Source organism: Lepisosteus platostomus, chromosome 5, assembly GCF_059453375.1.
Source record: "Lepisosteus platostomus isolate fLepPlt1 chromosome 5, fLepPlt1.hap1, whole genome shotgun sequence".
Lineage (NCBI taxonomy): Eukaryota > Metazoa > Chordata > Actinopteri > Semionotiformes > Lepisosteidae > Lepisosteus > Lepisosteus platostomus.
Genome location: NC_142615.1, coordinates 7,352,214 through 7,373,403, shown reverse-complemented (window position 1 = coordinate 7,373,403; position 21,190 = coordinate 7,352,214). Strand labels below are relative to the sequence as shown.

The following is a 21,190-nucleotide window of genomic DNA, read 5'->3' as shown; positions in this document are numbered from 1 at the left end:
ATCATTATATGAACTATACCAGTTTTGGTAGCTTCTCTGCATGATTTTTCAAAACTGAAACTAATTACAAAATTATTTAAGATCAACCATGACAAAAAATTATAAATCAGGACTAATATTAATATCAACTGATGTTACTACAGAAAAAAGATTTAACTGAAATATTAATAAGACTATTTGTGATTATGTCACTTCTCTGCTTCGGCAAGGTCAATATAAGACTCTGAAAGTAGTAAAGCAAAACTGAACTCAAAATCATATTAGGAATTCTGAGCGATATCTCCATACAGGTAATCCAACAGAATGTTGAAATATTTGAATATCATCTCTCTGTATATTGCGCTGCTTTTAACCTAGAGTAAAACTATTGGATTGAAGGAATGCTAACCGCTGGGTTAAAATGTATAGTTGTTATTTGGAGAAATCTGTAAACTCGTGATCTTATATGTTTTAAAAGACAGCACAGGAAAAAACAGTGCTGATTATTTTCCGGAGACGGAGCACTGATGACCTATCTGAGCTAATCGATAAAACCCACCCAGTGGATACTCTAGCAGAACGTCAAAGAACATTCACCTTTGTATCCAAAGAAACCACAGGAACAATATCAGGTAGCACAATCAATTTCCCTTTTAAATCTTTCCTGTAAGGTATGCTATGTGAATTCATGAAGTTAATCCTCTGATCTCTTTTGAGCACGAACAAAGTATTTCTGATGGAGCGCTCTGTTCAAAGATAAGCTATTACCCCTGCCAACGATTCGGCGTGAAGAATTAAAAGTTTCACAGACAAAAGCAGCTCACCACCACAGCCAATATTGAATGTACTGTACTTGCCGGTACACTATCATGTGCACTGCCTCAAAAGTGATCTTGGAAGATGTTGTTCCCTACATAAAGCTGAACATGCCAAATAGAATTTTTGTTGAGAAAACAAAATATTTTTTCTGCCTTGATGTTAAGCCTGTCTTTTAGAAAGTCTATCTCTAAACACCTCCTGCAGCCTAACAAAAAGCACTTTTACTGATCGTATTGCAGGTCTTAAAACACTAACATTTGGCAGCGGTGGGATTCGAACCCACGCCCCCAGAGAGACTGGAGCCTAAATCCAGCGCCTTAGACCGCTCGGCCACACTACCTTCCTCCCTGCCCATCTTCCTCACATTCCTGGCTTGGACTGGGGGGCTTCAGCTCTTGTCGTCCGATCTAATGATATCATGACATGTGGAAGTGACTGCAACTTCATCTTCCGAGATGCTTTCAATAGCACAAACGCTACTTTCACCGGCACAAACATAGCAATAACGAAAGAGGTGGGTTTCATCCTTTGTGCTGTTTGTAGGGGCGCAACTCTACGTCGATCTACTGACTTGAAGAGCAAAAATCAAAATCCTCTGCTATTACTGTTGCTTTTTTCATAGTTTCTTTAAATCCTTCATTTGAACATAGATTTTGAAGGATATTGATGATAATACCACATAAATTGTGGTTTTCTTGCGATCGCCATTTTTTTTCAAATACCAGCCTTTTTTACAGTTCCTTGCGTGTTTCACAAGGTATAATAGCCCCCCTCGCATCCTCAGCTAACATATTTTAAAATTACAATAGATTATACAGCATGCATGTTTACATTTATATTAAAATTAAAGTAAATATACCAGAATACATACAGTGCTAACCCAATAATTCTTGTCAGGTTCTCCAACAAATCTGCGTTGTTATTTTAACATGTTTCAGCTGAGGGTGCAACAGGAGTATAAATGAATTTTCCCGCCAGCCGTTCAAAGACCAAATTCCATGAGTGAACATTATTTTCTCAGAAGTTGCCAGCATTGGACTTTGCCGGTGGTATTGAATTATGTCCAAACTGTTGTAGTAGTTCCTTCTTGAAGTTCGACACGTGCAAAGCACTCGTAATATCATAGGTGTTAAAGTTCGCTGAGTCTATTCGAGTCATGGTGTGTATCCCTGCCTATCATTGGGAGACGGGTAGCTTTTTTACACTCAGATTCCAATCTTCAATGCTTTGTGTGAGAGCTTACATAACTTTCATTTTCTCACATTTTCTGATGACTGTTCCAAAGGGGCACCCTGTCAATTCCGAATACTTTTCAAAAATCTGCCTGCATGTTTGATTATTGTCATTTAATTTCGAAAAAGTTAAATATTGATCATAACTAAAGAAAATAATGATCACGAACAAGAAAGGGATAAAGATGCGAGTCGATCTTGAATCACAGCTGGGTGACACAGTCTTCTGTTCTGATATGGTTGTATGAGAAACAGGAGGAATCGCCAATCTCCTATAGAACATGAGTTGAATCAGGAGTGAGACATTTCGTATACCCGTGCATATGTCAACGCCTGACCTACATCGTAAAACTAACATTAAGTTGTCAGAGACATTCATTTATATACAAACAAGAGACAGACCAAGTAATAATTCTACATTAGTTCAGGTGGGTAAACCTGAACTAACTAACTAATAAACCTATTAATAATTCTACATTAACGTGTCCTACACTGATCAGACTAATTGACATGGTCTGATTCAGAGCCTATGCAGTTCGTGCTAATTACAACAAGGACAGTTCTGAACCCTCATCACCGAACTGAGCACAAGTTCAGCTGTTCTCCAGTTTTGTTACGCATGGTTTTTCATTGCAATTGAGTTCAGAGCTGGAGCTGATCTCCAGACAGTACAGTGTTTTGGGTAAGTTGTCAAAATTCACATGAGGCTGCAGACAACTTACCCAAAGTGTTTTCTATAGCTTTCAGGTGGAGTTCATTTATATAAAAGAATGTAAGTGGTATAAACGCAACAAGCCAGACGGCAGGCCAACCTATAATTTTCCGACGTGAGGCCTGACGCGTTATTCATTACGCCACTGACCCTGCTATTGCAGTATAAAAAAAACACATTTTCTACATTTATGTCTGTTTAAAAATCACTCTAAAAAAGACAAAGGGTTTGGGTGTCGCGCTAAAAATCCGCTTCATTTCGAATGCAAATAAAAACCGTTTTGTTCCGAGAAATCATACATTTGTCACATCCTTAATACTATACTTCTCTCTTGTATTAGTAAAGCATTTTGATTTAAACTGAACAATATATTGTAACGCGACAGGGGCTCAGGCGGGCACCCTCGCCGCATTAGGTCGGTCCCCCACCGTCGGGGGCTCGAAGCCGGGACTCCCATGTCTCTCTGCAGCGACCCAGCCCGGTGAGCTAAAGAGAGATCTCCCCACAACCCACGGGCTGTGGTCCTGCTATCACAGGGAAGGGCAGTGACGTCACCTGCTCTGGTACGCCGGCTCTTACACAGTGGCTGTCGGCCATAAGCGTTACACTATGAAAGGTTTCATCTATACACTTACACATAATAAGTATACGAATAAATACTCGGAAGAAGCCGCAGCTCAGGTATTAGAGAGATTTAAAATCGGATCGGAGGATTTAGAGTCCAGACTGCAAACCAACAGCTGACACAGGTCTTTTATAGAACCGTTTTGATCTCCTCTACTTTGTCCCCGTGACGTCATTGTCCTGCTCGCTGCCGAGCCCGACACACGTCTGGTTTCTGTCGCTGGGCGCATACCCTGCGGTCCATGCGGGTCCTGATGCCCCAGTACAATGACGGGGACGCTAAACTGTAAACAGGTGCCGTCCTTCGGCTGAGACGTAAAACCGAGGTCCTGACTCTCTGTGATCATTCAGGAGAATGGTGGTGGTGGAGGGGAGTCCCCATTACCTGTAAAGTGCATTGAGTGGAGTATCCAGAACAGCGCTATATAAGTGTAAGCAATAATGATTATTATTATTATTATTATTATTATTATGTAAAATGCAATAAAAATTAAAACAAAATATCAAACTTTGATTCAAAATAGATTAATATAAAACTGATAAAGCTAATGCTTTTTTCAGGGCTATATCTACTTTTTTTTAAAAAAGCGAAGTCTGTCGCGACTGAAAGTTAGAGAAGGTATACCATCGGGTGCCTACATTTCATGAGCGTCAGCCTCGCCCGTAACTGCGAGAAGGTTAAAAGCGCACAAGTGATTTGTCTTTTGTCAAAGTAACTGCCGGAGCAGTAAGATGCAGAGCACAATCCAGCAGCTGTAGACGATGTTCTGGGAAGAGCTAATTCTGTTTTCAGCACAGGGAGTGAGAATGAGCTCAGTCCGGCTCCCAGCAGAATCCATCCTGGTTTGGTTACAGTGAGTCTGAGGCTCTTTGGATCGTAACGTAAAAAAAACAATTGCTCACATCGTGTGACTTCCACGACAGGAAGGAAAGATATCACTTAAAAAAATCAGAACCGAAGATTTGGATCCGGGGCCTCATACTTATAAAATTATTAAAGTAATAATTATCAAAATATCAGATTGTGTTTCTGCAAAACTTCGTGCACAGTACGCCATTTTTATCTAAAACAGTCACAACGAGGGCTTTACACGCAGTCTGGGGTATTTTCCCCTTTTATATTTTTGCCACTTTATATCGAACCTGTTATACTCTCAGAAGTGCACAGTAGCTTGTACTTAATAAAAATGTACAATTCACCGCTGGTATAAACAGATGTGTGCTGTGTTTGCCTTTGTAAGCATTTGTTTAAAAAATAAGTTCACAATACGATAAAAACACAGAAAGCACAAACTTTATAATACAACGATACAAAATCAATACCAAATCATTATGCCAATTAAGTAACTATCCTTTGAAAACAGAGAACACCTTTATATCTACAAATAACTTGACATTTGTATGTATTTTTGAATTACAAAGCAGACAGTGTAGTCCCTTAATTCAAAGATCAGATCTTGGCAAAAAAAAGACAATCAGACGTGGGCTGAATTCGGAACAGGAGACTTTGCTTAGTCGATTATTGAGCTTTTGATCAATGTCTGAATAAAACAGAGTCGCTTTTTTAACTCTTTGATTAAATTACATGAAAAGCACCTTCCTTCGAGCCGGAATCAAACCAGCGACCTAAGGATTCCCTGTTGATTCCACTACAGTCCTCCACTCTACCAACTGAGCTATCGAAGAGATGCTGTGGCATTGCTCTCTGGCACATACTGCCCAATGAAGTAAAATGTGAAATGGGTGATTTAAATCCCACTTCGACATCAAGTTTCCAACTCGTTTCCTTAGTCTCATTTACCTTGAATTTAAGCCACGAACCAGGATTCTACTGTATAAACTTCCAGGAATATTACAAAATGTTTGATGGGGCATCAATCATTCCAGGCGGAAATTGATTCCTTTTTTTTCTCGAGGGATCATATTAAACATTTCATTAGTATCGAGAAGAGGATCACCAGTAGACAAAAAACAAACAGTTTCTTTCTGTCTTTATTAGAAAGTAGCGTTTGTGCTACATTAATAATATTTTCGTGGAAATAAAGAAGTTGTAAATTTTAAAAATGTATATTTGAATCGAAATGTGGTTTTGAGTTAAATACTAGCGTGTTCATGTAATTAGTTTGTGTTTGTTATTACTATATATAGCCATGTTACTAGAATTTGTAACTGAAGTTTACTAGTTGTGTTTTTTATGATGATTAGACATTTGAATACAATATTGTATATAATGTATAATTTGAACTACATATTGTTCAGGTGTGAATAATTGTATATTTTAAGAATACATTTCTAAAACAAATCATTGGCTTTATTTACTAGTTTCTACACCTATAAAAATCTTTCTTTGATGTATAATAGACATCAAAGAAAGATGTCTATTATACATCAAAGATGAGCAGTGTGTGTCGTGTTCACAGCTGATAACTAGAAGATGTCTGGAAGAGGCAAAGATGAGCCTCTTCCAGACATCTATTATACATCAAAGATGAGCAGTGTGTGTCGTGTTCACAGCTGATAACTAGAAGATGTCTGGAAGAGGCAAAGGCGGAAAGGGACTCGGGAAAGGAGGCGCTAAGCGTCACCATAAGGTTCTCCGTGACAACATCCAGGGAATCACCAAACCCGCCATCCGCCGCCTGGCTCGCCGTGGGGGAGTGAAGCGGATCTCCGGGCTGATCTACGAGGAGACCCACGGGGTGCTGAAGGTGTTCCTGGAGAACGTCATCCGCGACGCCGTCACCTACACCGAGCATGCCAAGAGGAAGACCGTCACCGCCATGGACGTGGTGTACGTGCTGAAGCGCCAGGGCCGCACCCTGTACGGCTTCGGAGGCTAAACAGGAGCGGAGCTTCACTACCGGACCCCGACGTATAAACCCAAGTGACCCAGTGACATTTGTCACTGCTGAGGTTGCTTTATGGGTCTATTTTCTATACTGTGCTGATCAATTGGAAATCAAATTGCAAAAAAGACCCGTTCCCACACCTAAGGTCAAATATTAGGAATCAAAACTGCTCAAGATTTCCAAGTGCAAGATCTTTTTATTCATAAAAGACCCTATTTATGTTGTATGAGAAATATTAATATTAATACAGAATCTTTTTTCACCAAATAAATGGGCTTCCTGACTTCTGAAAGCCTTCTAGACAAATACTAAAAGAGCAAAAATTCCATTTGGTAAATGAAATGAAAACACATTCCCTACCAAACCTTGAGTACAGGCCATTCAGGATGATAATACAAAACCATTTATAATTCAACAAATAAAACCTGTCAACTGGTAATCACCACTTATCATAATAAAATAAGTAGCAATACACAGTAGGGGACTCTTGGGTGCAAGTTAAATCCATGCAAGAAGGGGGTTTAGTGTTGTATTTCCAAATCAGATATGCAAATGAGAGATCTGGCCCAGCCAATCTCAAAGCTCCCTTGGTCTGGAATGGAGCTGCTCCCCTCTTCTAGTTATTCACACTGGAGTTAGGTTACATATTAGCACATTTCATCTAACAGTTGCTGCAGAAACAAAAACATAAACAAATGACCTGGACTGTGACCACACCTATTAGAATGTAGTTCAACAGATAACTTGTAAACCATGTCATAAGATTTTTTTTGTTCTACAAAATATACTTTATTCCGCAAAAAAAACATCTCAAAAGGAACATCTCACACATATTAACACTCCATGTAATAAAAAACAACGGCGTAACGGAGATTGATTGTCCGTTATCAATCTTTGCAAGGGGAGGCTGATTTGCGCAATTAAGAGAGTCCCTCCAAACCTACCACTCGCTATTGTCCTTTAATCCCTGTATAGGGCCCAAAGTCCTTTCCAGCGCTCCCTCGCCGTGGGGAAGCCCCATTTGGCGACTAGGCGCTTCGTCCTCCTCCTGAGGTCCGATGGGCTCCCGCAGCGCCCGACAGAGGTTGCAGTAGAAGATGCAGTCGAGTTTCAGGGGGAAATGTGGGACATCTCGACCCCCTTCCTCGACCGGCTGACACATCCGGTTTCTCGTGATGTACTCGTACTTGCCGCCCCAGACAAAGCCAAAGATCATCCCTTGCAGCGCTCGTCTGAGTCTGGCCGGCAGCGGGTACACCACCGCCAGGTAAACCAAAGCCAGCAGGATGTCTGCTTTCAACACCATCACTTTCCCTGTGTAGGACAGCTACCGCGTTTTCCACAGACCCAGCTTCGCGTTCACCTTGGCGATCCTCTCGGTCCAGTTGTTGGTCTCGTTGTCCTGGCTCTGGAAGGAAACCCCCAGTATTTTGAGGGGCTCCGTGCAGAGCTCGAGACCCTCCGGCGCCGTCGTCCTGTGCTTCCAGGGCCCGAAGAACTTCAGTTTGCTCTTTCGGCGGTTGAGCTTCGACCCCGAGGCTCTGGAGTATTGCTCCATGACCTGCAGGGCCCTCCTCAACCCCCTGTCCGACCTCAGGATCAGCATCATGTCGTCAGCGAACTGGGAGATCTTCAGGGTTTCCCCCGCGCCTCCCGGTATCTCCAGGCCGTCAATGACAGGGTCCCGTCTCACCGTCTCTGCTAAGGGCTCTTGAAGAGGAGATGATGCCCTCCCTCATGGTGTCTCCGAGTTTCCCCCGGCGGAAGATCCACTTCCACCAGATCTGCCGACAGGGTGTCCCAGAAGCAGGTGTAGAGTTCCTTTGGGAGTCCGTCCGGCCCCGGCACCTTGCTATTCTCCATGGACAAGAGCGCCGCCTTCAGCTCCTCGGCCGCGATCGGACCCTCCAAGTCCTCCCTCACCTCCTCCGGTACTCGTGCCTTCAGCTCCTCCAGAAAAGCATCGCCTGCCTCCACCTCCGTCTGCTTTTCTGAAAAGAGCTCCGTGTAGAAAGCGGTGGCCGCTTCTACCTTGTCGCTCTCGTCCAGCACTTCCTCTCCATCTCCTCGTCTCAGGCTGTGGATCACCCTCTTTTTCTGGGCTCCTCGGACCTGATTGAGTTTGCGGAGCCTCTCCTTCAGGTCCCGTGCCCGGGCTGAATTGAAGGCTCCTCCCCCGTTAGCCGAGCTGTACTCCTCCTCTAGTTGTCTCTGGAGTCGTGCAGCTTCCTTCCTCTCCCTGGCCGCCTTCCGTCTGCAGTACATCTGCGCCGGGGTTCGGGTCCTGTCCTTCACCGACTCCCACCATTCCACCATGGAGCTGTAGCCGTTTCTCAGATCGACCCAGCTTGCGTAGTCTTTACGGAACAGTGCCTTGAAGTCGTCTTCCTCCAGTATCTCCCGGTTCAGCTTCCAGTACCCACGACTGAATGCCGGCAGGTTGGTGTTAGCCATCACCGTCAAGCGCTCGTGGCTGGAATACCACTCCGGGGACACCGTCGCCGACTCCAGGGAGCAGGTCGTGTGCAGAAAGATGTAGTCCAGGCGGCTGCACACTCCCCGGGAGTTTTTCCATGTCGTTCTGGCGTCGTTAGGGCGGCACCGTCTGAAACCGTCTACCAGGGAGAACTGCTTGAGTAGCGACTCCAGCTCTGCCGAGCTAGCATCGCTCCCCTTCTCCCGGTCGACGTTGAAGTCCCCGCCAAGCACCACCTGTCTGTTGGTGGTGCAGCAGCTGGCCAGGTCAGCAAACACTTCCTTCCGGATAGAGGGTTCCGTCGGAGCATAGACGTTAATTGCTCTCAACTTCTGCCCCCTCCAGTCGATGTCTGCGACCAGGATCCGGCCCTGCACCACCGAGAAGGAGGAAACCAGCGTCATTTCTGGGTTTCCAAGGAGGATTCCCACTCCGGAAGAGTGGACCCCTCCTACGCTCCAGCATGATTCTCCCTTCGTCCATTCCCTGGAGAATGTCAGCTTGTCGCTTTCATCCTTCAGGTGGACCTCCTGTAAGAAACAAACTGAGAAAGACTTTGAGGCCAGATCATGAAAGACTCCCCGTCTTTTCACCGGGTCTCTTAGCCCTCTCACGTTAGTTGTTAGAAAGGTAAGTTTCACAATCATGATTAAACAAGTGAAAGTTGAACCTCCTCTCTTTGTGCTTACAGTGGAAAACTTGGGAGTCTACATCTGGGCACTGTTTAGCCTAGATGTAACTCCTCTCGTTCGGGTCCTGGGGGAAATATGCTGGGCTCCCTCCAGGTCTCGCTGGGGACTGAAAGGTAAACATGCTGGACAGGTCCAGCCCTACCATCAGTCCCGGCTCCAGGGCGGCTTCAAAGTAATCCTCGTCTTCCTCGAGGATACTCTCCGCCACCGCTTCGGGAAGGCTTTTTTCTTCCCTTTCTCCAGGAGTTTCGGGGACCTCCAGTTGCTCCTGGGCCTCGGGGGAGGGGGTTCCGACTTCCTGGGCTGCCTCTTCCTGTTGTCCCTGGGCCTCGGGGGAGGGGGTTACCTCTTTCTGGGCTGCCTCCTCCTGTTGTCCGTGGCACTCGGGGGAGGGGGGTTCTGTTTCCTGGGTTGTCACTTCCTGTCGTCTTTGGGCCTCGGGGGGGAGGGTTTCCATTTCCTGGGCTGACTCCTCCGGTTGTTCCTGGGCCTCGGGGGAAGAAAGTTCTCCCTTACCACTCTTTTCTTTTGTCCTTCGGAAGGTGGATCCACCCTGCATCTCTTCTCCCGCTTTCTCTTTCCCTTCTTGCTGGGAGTTATTAGGGCCCTTCCTCCGGTCAGCCATTTTGTCCGTCGTCCTGGCGGCCATCTTGTGGCACTGGTGCGGCTGGGGGTGTGGCCTCGGCAGTTTCGGTTCTCTGCGGGGGAGGTGTGGGTTCTTTGTTCTCACCTCTCTCCCTTGAGACCGGTTTCTGCCGGCCGGCTTCCACCACCTGCGCAAACGAAGGTTTGCTTACCTTGCATTGGTGAAGGAGGTGTCCCTCGGCGCCGCATCCGTCGCACTTTTTGGCTGCCTGGCAGTTTTTTACCAGGTGCCCCTCTTTGTTACAGTGGCCGGACTGTCTGCACTTCTTGCAGAAATCCGGCATCCTGGGGTAGTAAAGGTACCCCCTGTCGGCTCCGATGTTGAAGCGGGCCGGGGGGTGCTGGAAACCGTCGACGCCCTCTAGGTCCTCTTTCAGGAGGACTCGGTACTGGCGTTTGCCGTACCAGACGCCGCAACTGTCCCTGATCTCCGTCGTTTTCCCCACCACAGTTACATACCTCTCTAGGTACGCTGTTACCAGTTCCATTGGTACATAGGGGTTGGTTGTGAGGACTGTGATGGTCCTCTGGTTTGTCTTCCTCATAGGCTCCGGCCTGAAATCAGAGAAACGGGGGTGCTTACCTTTTTCTCTGATCATTTTCGTTGCCTTTTCATATGAGGCGACCGTGGCCATGTAGGCCTCCATGTATCTCTCTGCCTTGTTGTCTTGCAGGCAGTAGAGATCTCCGGCCACCAACTGCAGGATCCTTCTCAGGAAGGTAATGAAAAAGGATTTCGCAGTTGGCATCGTCTCTGTTTTCTTAGTCCAGTGGAACCGGATCAGTGTCTTCTTGTCTGCCATCTGGAAAGGAGAAAAAAGAAAAAAGGAGAGAAAGAGAGAGAGCAAGGTCCTGTGGAGAGGAGGGTTTAGCTGCCCTCCTAAAGGAGCAGCAAGGGAGCCCTGGCCTTTGTCCTTGTGGGCAAAGCCCAGCTAGGTGCAGGCGCAGGAGGAGAGAGAGAGGGAGCGGATAGTGCTTCCGAGTCTCGAGGAAGAAAGTAAGCACCACGGGCAGGCCACGAGTATCTATTCCCAGCCAAGAGGCCAAGGAGGCAGAGAGAGAGAGAGGGAGAGGGAGCGGATAGCGCTTCCGAGTCTCGAGGAAGAAAGCAAGCACCGGGGGCAGGCCACGAGTACCTACTCCCAGCCAAGAGGCCAAGGAGGCGGAGCAAGAGAAAGGGGGAGGGGAGAGGAGAGAGCAGAGAGAGAGAACGTTGCTGCCGGATCCCACCCAGCTCAGCTGCTGCTTGGCCTTAACCCCCTAGTCTCAACCTAGGGCGATACCAGCTCAAGCACTCTTCAGGATCTTCGATCACCTTCTAGAACTTTGGAAAGACAGGAACTACGGGCATGCCACTTGAACTTGATCTTAGCCAAAAGCCCGATAAAATTGGATTCCAGCTCACTGGCCCTGCAAAACTTAGTTCAAGACTTTAAACTCTCAGACACATATAGATGTATATATCCCACAACAGCAGGATATACATGGTCAGAGGGGAATAGCAGCTCCAGAATTGACTATTGCTTTGTCTCAGAGAGAGTGAAAGTTGTTGGGGTCACTCTTCAGCCTGTCTTCTTCTCAGATCACCAGGCTTTAGGGTGTAGAGTGGAACTCAAGGGTGGGACTGTCTTTGGCCCAGGCCTCTGGAAACTCAACACAAAGCTGCTAGAGAACGAGGGGGTAGTATCCCGCTACAAGGAGAAACTATCACAGTGGGTGTCCTTGCAGTGTCTGTATGGGTCAGTAGGAGAGTAGTGGGAAGAGGTGAAGGTGAGGACAAGGGCCTTTTTCATGGCTGAGGGAAGGAAGGCTGCTGCCAGACGGAGAGTAGTGCTAGCCAGGAAACAGAGGCAGCTGCAGCGTCCCTACACGATGCTGCACAGTGGCTTCAATGTGCTTGAGGATATCGCCCTTTTAAAAAAGGACATCCGGAGCATAGCCGAAGAAAGTAGTTGAGGAGTGCTGTTAAGAAGCTGAGTGCAGTTCTTGGAAGAAAATGAGAAGTGTACTCGCTTCTTTTTCAGGAAAGTGGTAGGCTCCAAGTCTGTCATGGAAAGTGTAGTTGATGAGGAGGGAAGAGAGAGTACAGAGCTGAGTGCTATCCTCTCCTGCATCGAGGCCTTCTTGTCACGGACGTCCAAAGGGACTAACCGTGGGGAGCAGGAGAGCGGAAAAAGACCCATATGCGTAGCGGCGAGACGGGAAAAAGGCCCGGGCTCATTAGTGCAAAGAGTTCAGGAATGCCGTATAGAAACCTGTGCCCTCAGGGAGCGGACGTGGGGCGCCCTGGTGCTAGGCGGGTCTCAGGACATCCGAACGTCAGTGCTGAGCGAGGACAGAGTGCAAGACCCGGAAATATATAGCCCAAGGGAAAGAGAGGGACAGGAAGGACAGCAGACCAGAAACTAGGGACAGGACAGAGAAGCTCTACAGAGGTAAAGGATGAAGAAATTCATTTTTTTACCTCAAAGCTAGAAAACGTTTTGAGTGAAGAAGATAGGGAAGTACTTGAGGGGGATTTGACAGTAGAAGAGCTGAGAGGCTATGGAGAGCTTGCAGAAGGGGAAAACTCCGGGTGCTGACAGGCTCCCTAAAGGGGCGTCTGCTTTTACTACTTGCACGAATGAAGGCAAAAAAAAGCCAATCGATGTGAACGAACGGCGCTTTACAGAGGAGTACTGCCTGACTGGATCGTTGATGAACAACAGAGGCCACTCCGACCTCTTCTCGGTTTTCTTCAATTACTTACTAAGGATCTTCTTCACATTCGCCCATGCAGGGAAGCCAGTTACACCAAAGCAAACACAGGAAAGTGCATTTCAAGCAGAGACCAGGAGGGACTTGTTTACACCGAGAGTGGGCGGAGAATGGAACAATGCGCCCAGCCCTGTTGCTGGAGCCGATTCTTGATGAGCTCTTGGGCTCACTAAGAGGCCCTGGTTGGATGCTAATCTTTCTGTTGTTCTTGCAGGTCCTGCGCTGCTTTTGAGCCGACAGAGCTCGTCCTGGTCTGTCGGCACAGCCCAATTTGAAATGATCGGCTCAGCGTACAGAAGGAACGTGCGTTTGGTACAAGAGTGCACGAAGGCACCAGAAATACATTGGGAACAAATGACCGGTCGCTCAAGACCTCTGTGAAGTACAGGAGCGTGCAAAACGAGGCTGTTTCCACCCGGTCTCGAACCGGGGACCTTTCGCGTGTTAGGCGAACGTGACAGCCGCTACACTACGGAAACCTACAGGGACCGCTGCTGGTGTCTCGCTTGCGTTTCGGGCTGAGAAAGGGACGCGTCACTTTAGGAAGGGGGTGCTGGAGAGAGGAACAAAAGGCGCGATGAAACGAAATGCCGAAACCCGGGATCGAAACAGGGACCTTTAGATCTTCAGTCTAACGCTCTCCCAACTGAGCTATTTCGGCGGTGCGCAAAGCCCACAGCCACCTGCTCCAGCCTTCCTGTGTTGTGGCATGAGCGCACCAAGAGTAGCGGGAGAGTGTTGCAGGAACGTCACTCAGAAGGAAAGCCACCCAGCTGCGCCCTCTGAGCTCTGTCCAGCGCATCTTCCTCACATGGACTCCTGCCTGCGACGGGTAGGAAACAATTAGCAAGAACAGAACGACACCCCATGGGTGTCTCATGACCGCACCTTAGGTTGTGACAAGTGCAGGTGTGAGGGGTTGACGGGCTACTTTGGAGCAGAGCTTGGGCGGAGGGGGGGCGGGAAAGCAGACAAAGAGGTGACACCTCAAGGTCTGCACGATCACAGCTCTCCGCCGCCCCAGGCTTCCGCTCGATAAGCTACTGGACACACCCGCCCCTCCTCACACAGACCGTGGAAAAGCCCCCGAGTGGGAGGGCTCTCTCTTCCTCCCAGGAGCTCTTGGACACGACGCACAGACAGGGCGCGGGGAGCCGCCGCCTGCAAACACGGCTCCAGGCAGGACTCCACTCCGCAGGAGCCCCAGAGCAGAGGAGATGAGGGCAGCTTAGCTCCTGTGCAGAGACCTGAGCTGTTGTTGCTGTGGATGTTGTCTTTTCTGCACTCGGGGTAGGACATCAGGAAGCACATTGAAGCGCTGCGACATGCACTGTACAGATCCCGCCACTACTGGGCCCGATTTCACCGGATCGAAACCGGGCGGAAACAGGCCCGTTTCGTTTGTTGCCACGCACACTGTTTAGGGATTCGCCTAGCGCTGTGATCGAACAGACCCACTCACCTCTTAGTGTGGCGGGTCTGCACAGTGGATGTCGCAGCGCATCCTGCTTTCACTTCAATGCATGTCCTGATGAACCCTGGTCTCCCGCGTGACAGGTGGGGATACTTGCCACTATACTAACGAGGAAGACATCGCTCTCTGCTTAGTGTGCAAAACACTTACTTGCAGCATTGTGGGTGCTGTGGTTTAAATGCTATTGGTTTGTGAACAGAATACCCCTATCCCAGTACATTGTGCCACATTAAATAAACACACGAGAAAAAGAGATTCAGAACGCAAAGCTGTGTCAGTGTTCTATGTAAAAAATCGTTTGAACATCATGGGAGCTGTGTTTAATAAGCTGCTGAGTAAAGAATATTTTAATCTTCTTGCTGTCAGTAGTATTTTGCATATAGTTGACTCTTACCTGAATGAAAACAGGACGTAAAGGAAGGGTTTCAGAATTCAGACAAAGCTTTATTCCCGTGCTTACAGTCTGGGTAATTGGAGACTGCACAGTTATGCTTCCTATGGTCATATACGGGTTTTTCGCATGAAGCCGTATTGAACAGTATTTCTCGCGTTGTGAACTTGTGTATACAGCGGTCCCCCGGGTTCCAGTTAGTGCGTAATTACTCATCGATGAAAAACCGGAGGTTTAAAAAAAGATAATTAGCTCACTGATACTTTGATGTAGAGGCTGTTGAAATATCCACGTCGTGGTCTTTAAAATGCATTTGGTTTGAAGGCGTTCTGTGCTTCCGTTGCGAAGATATGGACAAAAGAATATTCGTGCTTGGTCCAAAAAAATGTAATATAAACGAAAAAGTAAAGGCTGAGAAAGCATTCACAATGTATTTTATGCACAAAGCAAGTATTCTCGCGATTCTAAGAGGTTTCGTGTAAACGCTACAGGCGTGCCAAAATCGTTTTCGAACTTCAAGCTAACTTTACCCCGGTCTGGTACCATAGGTCACGTACAGTAGCTTAAAATCCCAGTCATGTTTTTTTTCCTATCTTGTGGTACATAGCGTACCATTTCGGACTATCACAAAGGGCTTGATTTCGTTAAATGCATGTATTCATTTCCTTTCTGGAAAACTTGTATTTCAAGAAATTCACACAGCTTGCGAGAAATTAAATTCAATTCTTGATTATCAGTGCAGAAGAAATATTGCCAGCTGGCAAAAAAATATTTTTTTTTAACCGGAAAGTTGTGATGTGAGACACGAACCCACCATTCCGTCTGTTTGGCGCATTCGGTTGTTAACTGAAAAGTCGGTGGTTTGAGTCCACCAAAGGACGGGTTTCTGTTGCGATGTAAACATTTTCTTCGCAAAGGTCGATTGGATTTCTCAGCGAAACCTTTACCATTTTAATATTTGCAGGAAATGCGAGTGCTTAACACGTGTCAGAATCACCGGGAAATGTCCAGTTACTGTATGCCCAACATCGCAACTCCCCAGAAAACCATATTCACCCAAGAAAAGAGTTGAAGGATCTGATGAGGTTAGTTATGAAAGTTATGAAAGGAAGTTGATGTGGAGCTGTTAGCCGTAAAAACTCCTTAATGTCCTTAATGTCTTTGATGTTGTCATCAGCGATAAACTGCATTCAGCAAAGATAAAAAGAAAATTATCTTTGCTTACTGCCCTGTCTTTCTCAAACCTGAAGAAAGCTACCCACCCGATATCTAACATTCTATAATCACAACTATGAATGTCCACTTTGGGTATTTTTTCCATGATTATTTATTATTATTATTTATTCTGTCATTGAAGCATATTTTATGTCATATTGAAGTGTCATAATCACTGAAAAAATATTTTTTTCATTTAGAAAGTAAGAAAATGATAAATCACTAGGAATTGCATTTAGCCTGTTCTGATCTAGATTTTCTATATACTTTAACATGTCATGTTCACAATGTCACAACTCATAAATGAAACAGTGAAGTGTTGTAATTACAAATGTACATAGTGCCGGGACATTGAGATGTTTTGGTAATGAGGAAGGAGGGACATGCAATGTTCACAGGGTCAAATTTATAAAACGCTACAGTAAAATTTCTTGTATTTCGGGATTATGAGAACCTGTTACATTGTGTCTCAAACCTCAGTGTCAGAATTTTGAGACATTTTTATAACCAGGGGTAGGTTCATAGCAATAAGCAGAAAGTGCGATCATCCTTTGCTCATCCTCGGTTAACCATATATTCTCATATGCCATGTTCTGAATGTCCCATTTAAAACTGCTATATTAAAATTAAGACTTTTTATGATCAGAAGGCAAGGTTGTGGTAAATATGCATAAAGTGCAAGTGAACTTATGTTTTGCCTTTGTCTTGTTATTGTGAGTTTTGAAAATTGGTTTTCGATTTTCTGAAATGTGTTTCACACAAAAATGCAATTTGGATAGTCACTACTTATATATTCCCCTTTACTGAGGATATGTACAGTAATCCATCCCGATTAGTACTTTTAAAAATTACTGTAGAGAGCCATCAGAAAGGGAATGAAAACTTGCATTAAACAAAATCAAGCTGCATGTAATCATCCATAGTGATACATTTTGTAAGACAAGACAAGAAGAAAGACACTGCTGGGATTTGAACGCAGAATCTCCTGTTTAATAGGAAAACACTTTAACCAAATCAGCCAAGATGCTGTCAGAGTATTAACATCATGTCTGCATCAGTGATTACAGCTGACTATCGCTGGAGGACAGTTCACTGTGAACAAGTCAGCCTGCATAATGAGGGGAAGAGACCAGCCTCTGTGATGCACTATAGAGTTACACTAACCTTCTATCCAACTGTTCTATGCTGCATTCTACCCTAATGGTAAATATTGATTTCCGTGCGTGTAATATTAATTTTTTTGTCAAATATTATCAAGCACAATTTTTTTTGTTGAAAATAAGCCTTGTGGTTTTCAATGTTGTGATCCTTTTCCCCCACTGTCACCCAAATTGATACACTGTGCTTTGACAATTCTTCAGGCGATATTGTTTAGAGGAGCTCAGTAGTATTAGTTTGCGTATATAAAGTATTTCTTTTCCCTTTAATCCTTTAAAACATATTACATTTTCAAAATATTGTATCTTTCTTCCTACTAATTGTAGCGGCAATGCTTGTTAATAAGACAGAATTAAGTGTTGCTGTGCTTTCCCAAATGAGGCCCCATCTCTCTCTTCATCTCTGTGGTGCAGCCACAGAGAAGCTATTCAGGCAGGCTGATTTAAAGATGTTTTCTTTTGATAAGGGACAGCTCCCAAATGGGGATGCATTTAGCTAAGTCTGGCTATCATGATCAATGGGCATCCATTGGCGCCTATCTGTCTAGGGAGTGCCAGATGGACATCTGGACTGCATTCCTAAGTGTCAGGAGTAAGTGACTCATATCTCACCTTGATCAACCAATCAGGGACTGGTAGGGCCGAGTAACCCACGTGGGTCTCTGATGCCCATAAAACTTTCATCCAATAAACGAGCTGAAGTTCCTCCAGGTAAAAACAGGCAACACAGAGCTCCAAGACTATTCTAAAGGGAATTCAAAGGAGAATTCCAGGGCTGTGAGACAATTCCAGGGCGGGACGGCCCAGGAGCAGAAAGGCTCCCAAGGGCAGAACATTCTCGCAGCGCGCCTCCTGACCATCCTGAGACTCAGCCTGGACAACCACGGAACGGCCAGTGTGTCCGAGTGCCAGAACTTTGCTTTGTTCTAAGAGTCGAGAGCAGAGGTTTCCAGAGATTAACCAAACGATCCACCCGAGGTTAGCACCAGCAGCAGGCCTCGTGAACAGGTCGGAACTGTGGACAGCTGAATCACTATTCAGAACTATCGCTTCATCAGGAACGAACTGGTCTTCTTCCTGACCTGCTGGGACCCACAGTCATCTTTTCTCCTGTGCACAAACTTCACTAGTTTCAGCCAAAACTAACTAGTCGGTCTTCAGAGAGCATCAGCAGCGCAACGTCGTGTGATCCACTGTCCCAGCCTGAGGAACAGACAGTCAGCCCGTCTCTCAATAATAATAATACGGTGTGTGATCTCCTGTCCCAACCTGAGGAACAGACAGGAGTGAGCCAGTCTCTCAATAATAATAATACAGTGTGTGACTTCCTTTCCCAGCCTGAGGAAAAGACAGTGAGCCTGTCTCTCAATAATAATAATACAGTGTGTGATCTCCTGTCCCAGCCTGAGGAGCAGACAGCGAGCCTGTCTCTCAATAATAATAATCCAGTGTGTCATTTCCTGCCCCAGCCAGAGGAACAGACAGTGAGCATGTCTCTCAACAATAATATAAATAAACTGTGTGATCTCCTGTCCCAGCCTGTGGAACAGACAGTGAGCCTGTCTCTCAATAATAATAAAACAGGTTTTGATCTCCTGTCCCAGCCTGGGGAACAGACACTAAACCTGTCTCTCAATAATAATAATCCAGTGTGTGATCTCCTGTCTTAGCCTGAGGAACAGACAGTGATCCTGTCTCTCAATAATAATAATCCAGTGTGGAATATCCTTTCCCAGTCTGAGGAACAGACAGTGATCATGTCTCTCAACAATAATATTAATAAACTGTGTGATCTCCTGTCCCTGTCTGAGGAACAGACAGTGAGCCTGTATCTCAATAATAATAATAATACATTGTGTGATCTCCTGTCCCAGCCTGGGGAACAGACAGTGAGCCTGTCTCTCAATAATAATAATACAGTGTGTGATCTTCTGTCCCAGTCTGGGGAATTGAAAGTGAGCCTGTCTCTCAGTAATAATAATATAGTGTGTGATCCACTGTCCCATCTTGAGGAACAGACAGGAGTGAGCCAGTCTCTCAATAATAATAAAGCAGATTATCATCTCCTGTCCCAGCCTAAGGAACAGTCAAGCAAGAGCAAGTCTCTCGATAATAATAATACAGTGTGTGATCTCCTGTCCAAATCTGAGGAACAGACAGTGAGCCTGTCTCTCAATAATAATAATACAGTTTTTGATCTCCTGTCCCAGCATGAGGAACACTGAGCCTGTCTCTCATTACTAATAATACAGTGTGTCATTTCCTGCCAAAGCCAGAGGAACAGACAGTGAGCATGTCTCTCAACAATAATATTAATAAACCGTGTGATCTCCTGTCCCAGTCGGAGGAACAGAAAGTGAACCTATCTCTCAATAATAATAATACAGAGTGTGATCTCCTGTCCCAGCATGAGGAACAGACAGTGAGCCTGTCTCTCAATAATAATAATAATAAAGTGTGATTTCCTGTCCCAGCCTGAGGAACAGACAGTGAACCTGTCTCTCAATAATAATAATAATACAGTGTGTAACCTCCTGTCCCAGCCTGAGGAAGAGACAGTGAGCCTGTCTCTCAATAAAAATAATACAGTGTGTGATCTACTGTCCCAGCATGAGGAACAGACAGTGAGCTTGTCTCTCAATAATAATATAGTGTGTGATCTTCTGTCCCAGTCTGGGGAAAAGAAAGTGAGCCTGTCTCTCAGTAATAATAATATAGTGTGTGATCCACTGTCCCATCTTGAGGAACAGACAGGAGTGAGCCAGTCTCTCAATAATAATAAAGCAGATTATGATCTCCTGTCCCAGCCTAAGGAACAGTCAGGAAAGAGCAGGTCTCTCGATAATAATAATACAGTGTGTGATCTCCTGTCCCAGCCTGAGGAACAGACAGTGAACCTGTCTCTCAATAATAATAATACAGTGTATGACTTCCTGTCCTAGCCTGAGGAACAGACAGTGAGCCTGTCTCTCAATAATAATAATACAGTGTGATCTACTGTCCCAGCCTGAGGAACAGTGAGCCTGTCTCTCAATAATATTAATACAATGTGTGATCTCCTGTCCCAGCGTGAGGAACAGACAGTGAGCCTGTCTCTCAATAATAATAATACAGTGTGTGACTTCCTGTCCTAGCCTGAGGAACAGACAGTGAGCCTGTCTCTCAATAATAATAATACAGTGTGTGACCTCCTCTCCCAGCCAGAGGAACAGTGAGCCTGTCTCTCAATAATAATAATACAGTGTGATCTCCTGTCCCAGCCTGAGGAACAGTGAGCTTGTCTCTCAATAATAATAATGCAGTGTGTGATCTCCTTTCCCAGCATTAGGAACAGACAGTGAACCTCTCTCTCAGTAATAAAAATACATACAGTGAGCCTGTCTCTCAATAATAATAATTCAGTATGTCATCTCCTGTCCCACCCTGAGGAACAGTGAGCCTGTCTCTCAATAATAAAAATACAGTGTGTGATCTCCTGTCCCAGCCTGAGGAACAGACAGTGAGCCTGTCTCTCAATAATAATAATAATAATAATAATAATAATAATAATAATAATAATAATACAGTTGTAGTGTGCTCTCACGAGGCACCAGTTCTGTAGGGTTTGGGCATTTACTGGGATAATTATTAATTGTAGCAGTAAATAATAAAATGATTATTTTAATGGCTAGAATCCAACCATGCGATATAACTCAAACAACGCATACACACAGGTACTAATACACGAGGAAATATTTATTAATAAAATATTTATACATAAAATATTTATACATAAAATATGCATGTAAACCTAACAGATCTTATCGAGAGGGTTATCAGAATACAAAAGGTATATATTCAATCAGTTACGAAGAGTTACATATATCAAGAGGACATACGTTCAGTATATCATTCATTTAGACCGTTTCGTAAATGAACTTGGTTATAACTTCTACATTAGATACTCAAAACAAGTACATAACTCTTAGGAATTAAATTGATATCAACTGGTTGGAATAACAATTGAATTCTCGAGCTGTGATGCAGTGCAGTTGAATGCTCATCCAATCTCTGGGGATGTAGATATCCTGCGGGCTCTCTGGCTCCGTGCCAGGCTGTGCTGTGTGGCTTGCGACGGTGCGCTGCTGATGCTCACTGACCGGCTAGTTAGTGTTGGCTTTAACTAGCA

The 21,190-nt window shown here is 45.3% G+C and overlaps 1 protein-coding gene and 3 non-coding genes across 4 annotated transcripts; 1 reads left to right on the top strand and 3 right to left on the bottom strand.

Moving 5' to 3' along the window:
- Nucleotides 1–1,056: 1,056 nt before the first annotated feature.
- On the bottom strand, nt 1,057–1,138 carry trnal-uag (transfer RNA leucine (anticodon UAG)). Its single transcript has one exon. It is a non-coding gene; the product is annotated as a tRNA-Leu (tRNA).
- Nucleotides 1,139–4,963: 3,825 nt separating this feature from the next.
- Nucleotides 4,964–5,052, bottom strand: trnay-gua (transfer RNA tyrosine (anticodon GUA)). Its single transcript is given in 2 exon segments — nt 4,964–5,000; nt 5,016–5,052. It is a non-coding gene; the product is annotated as a tRNA-Tyr (tRNA).
- Nucleotides 5,053–5,893: 841 nt separating this feature from the next.
- Nucleotides 5,894–6,226, top strand: LOC148662884 (histone H4-like). Its single transcript, XM_088633020.1, has one exon. It carries the CDS (start codon nt 5,895–5,897, stop codon nt 6,204–6,206), a length of 312 nt encoding a protein of 103 aa, XP_088489146.1. The 5' UTR covers nt 5,894; the 3' UTR covers nt 6,207–6,226.
- A 259-nt stretch (nt 6,227–6,485) lies between these two features.
- Nucleotides 6,486–6,543, bottom strand: LOC148662883 (U7 small nuclear RNA). Its single transcript, XR_015938993.1, has one exon. It is a non-coding gene; the product is annotated as a U7 small nuclear RNA (small nuclear RNA).
- Between the last annotated feature and the right edge of the window lie 14,647 nt (nt 6,544–21,190).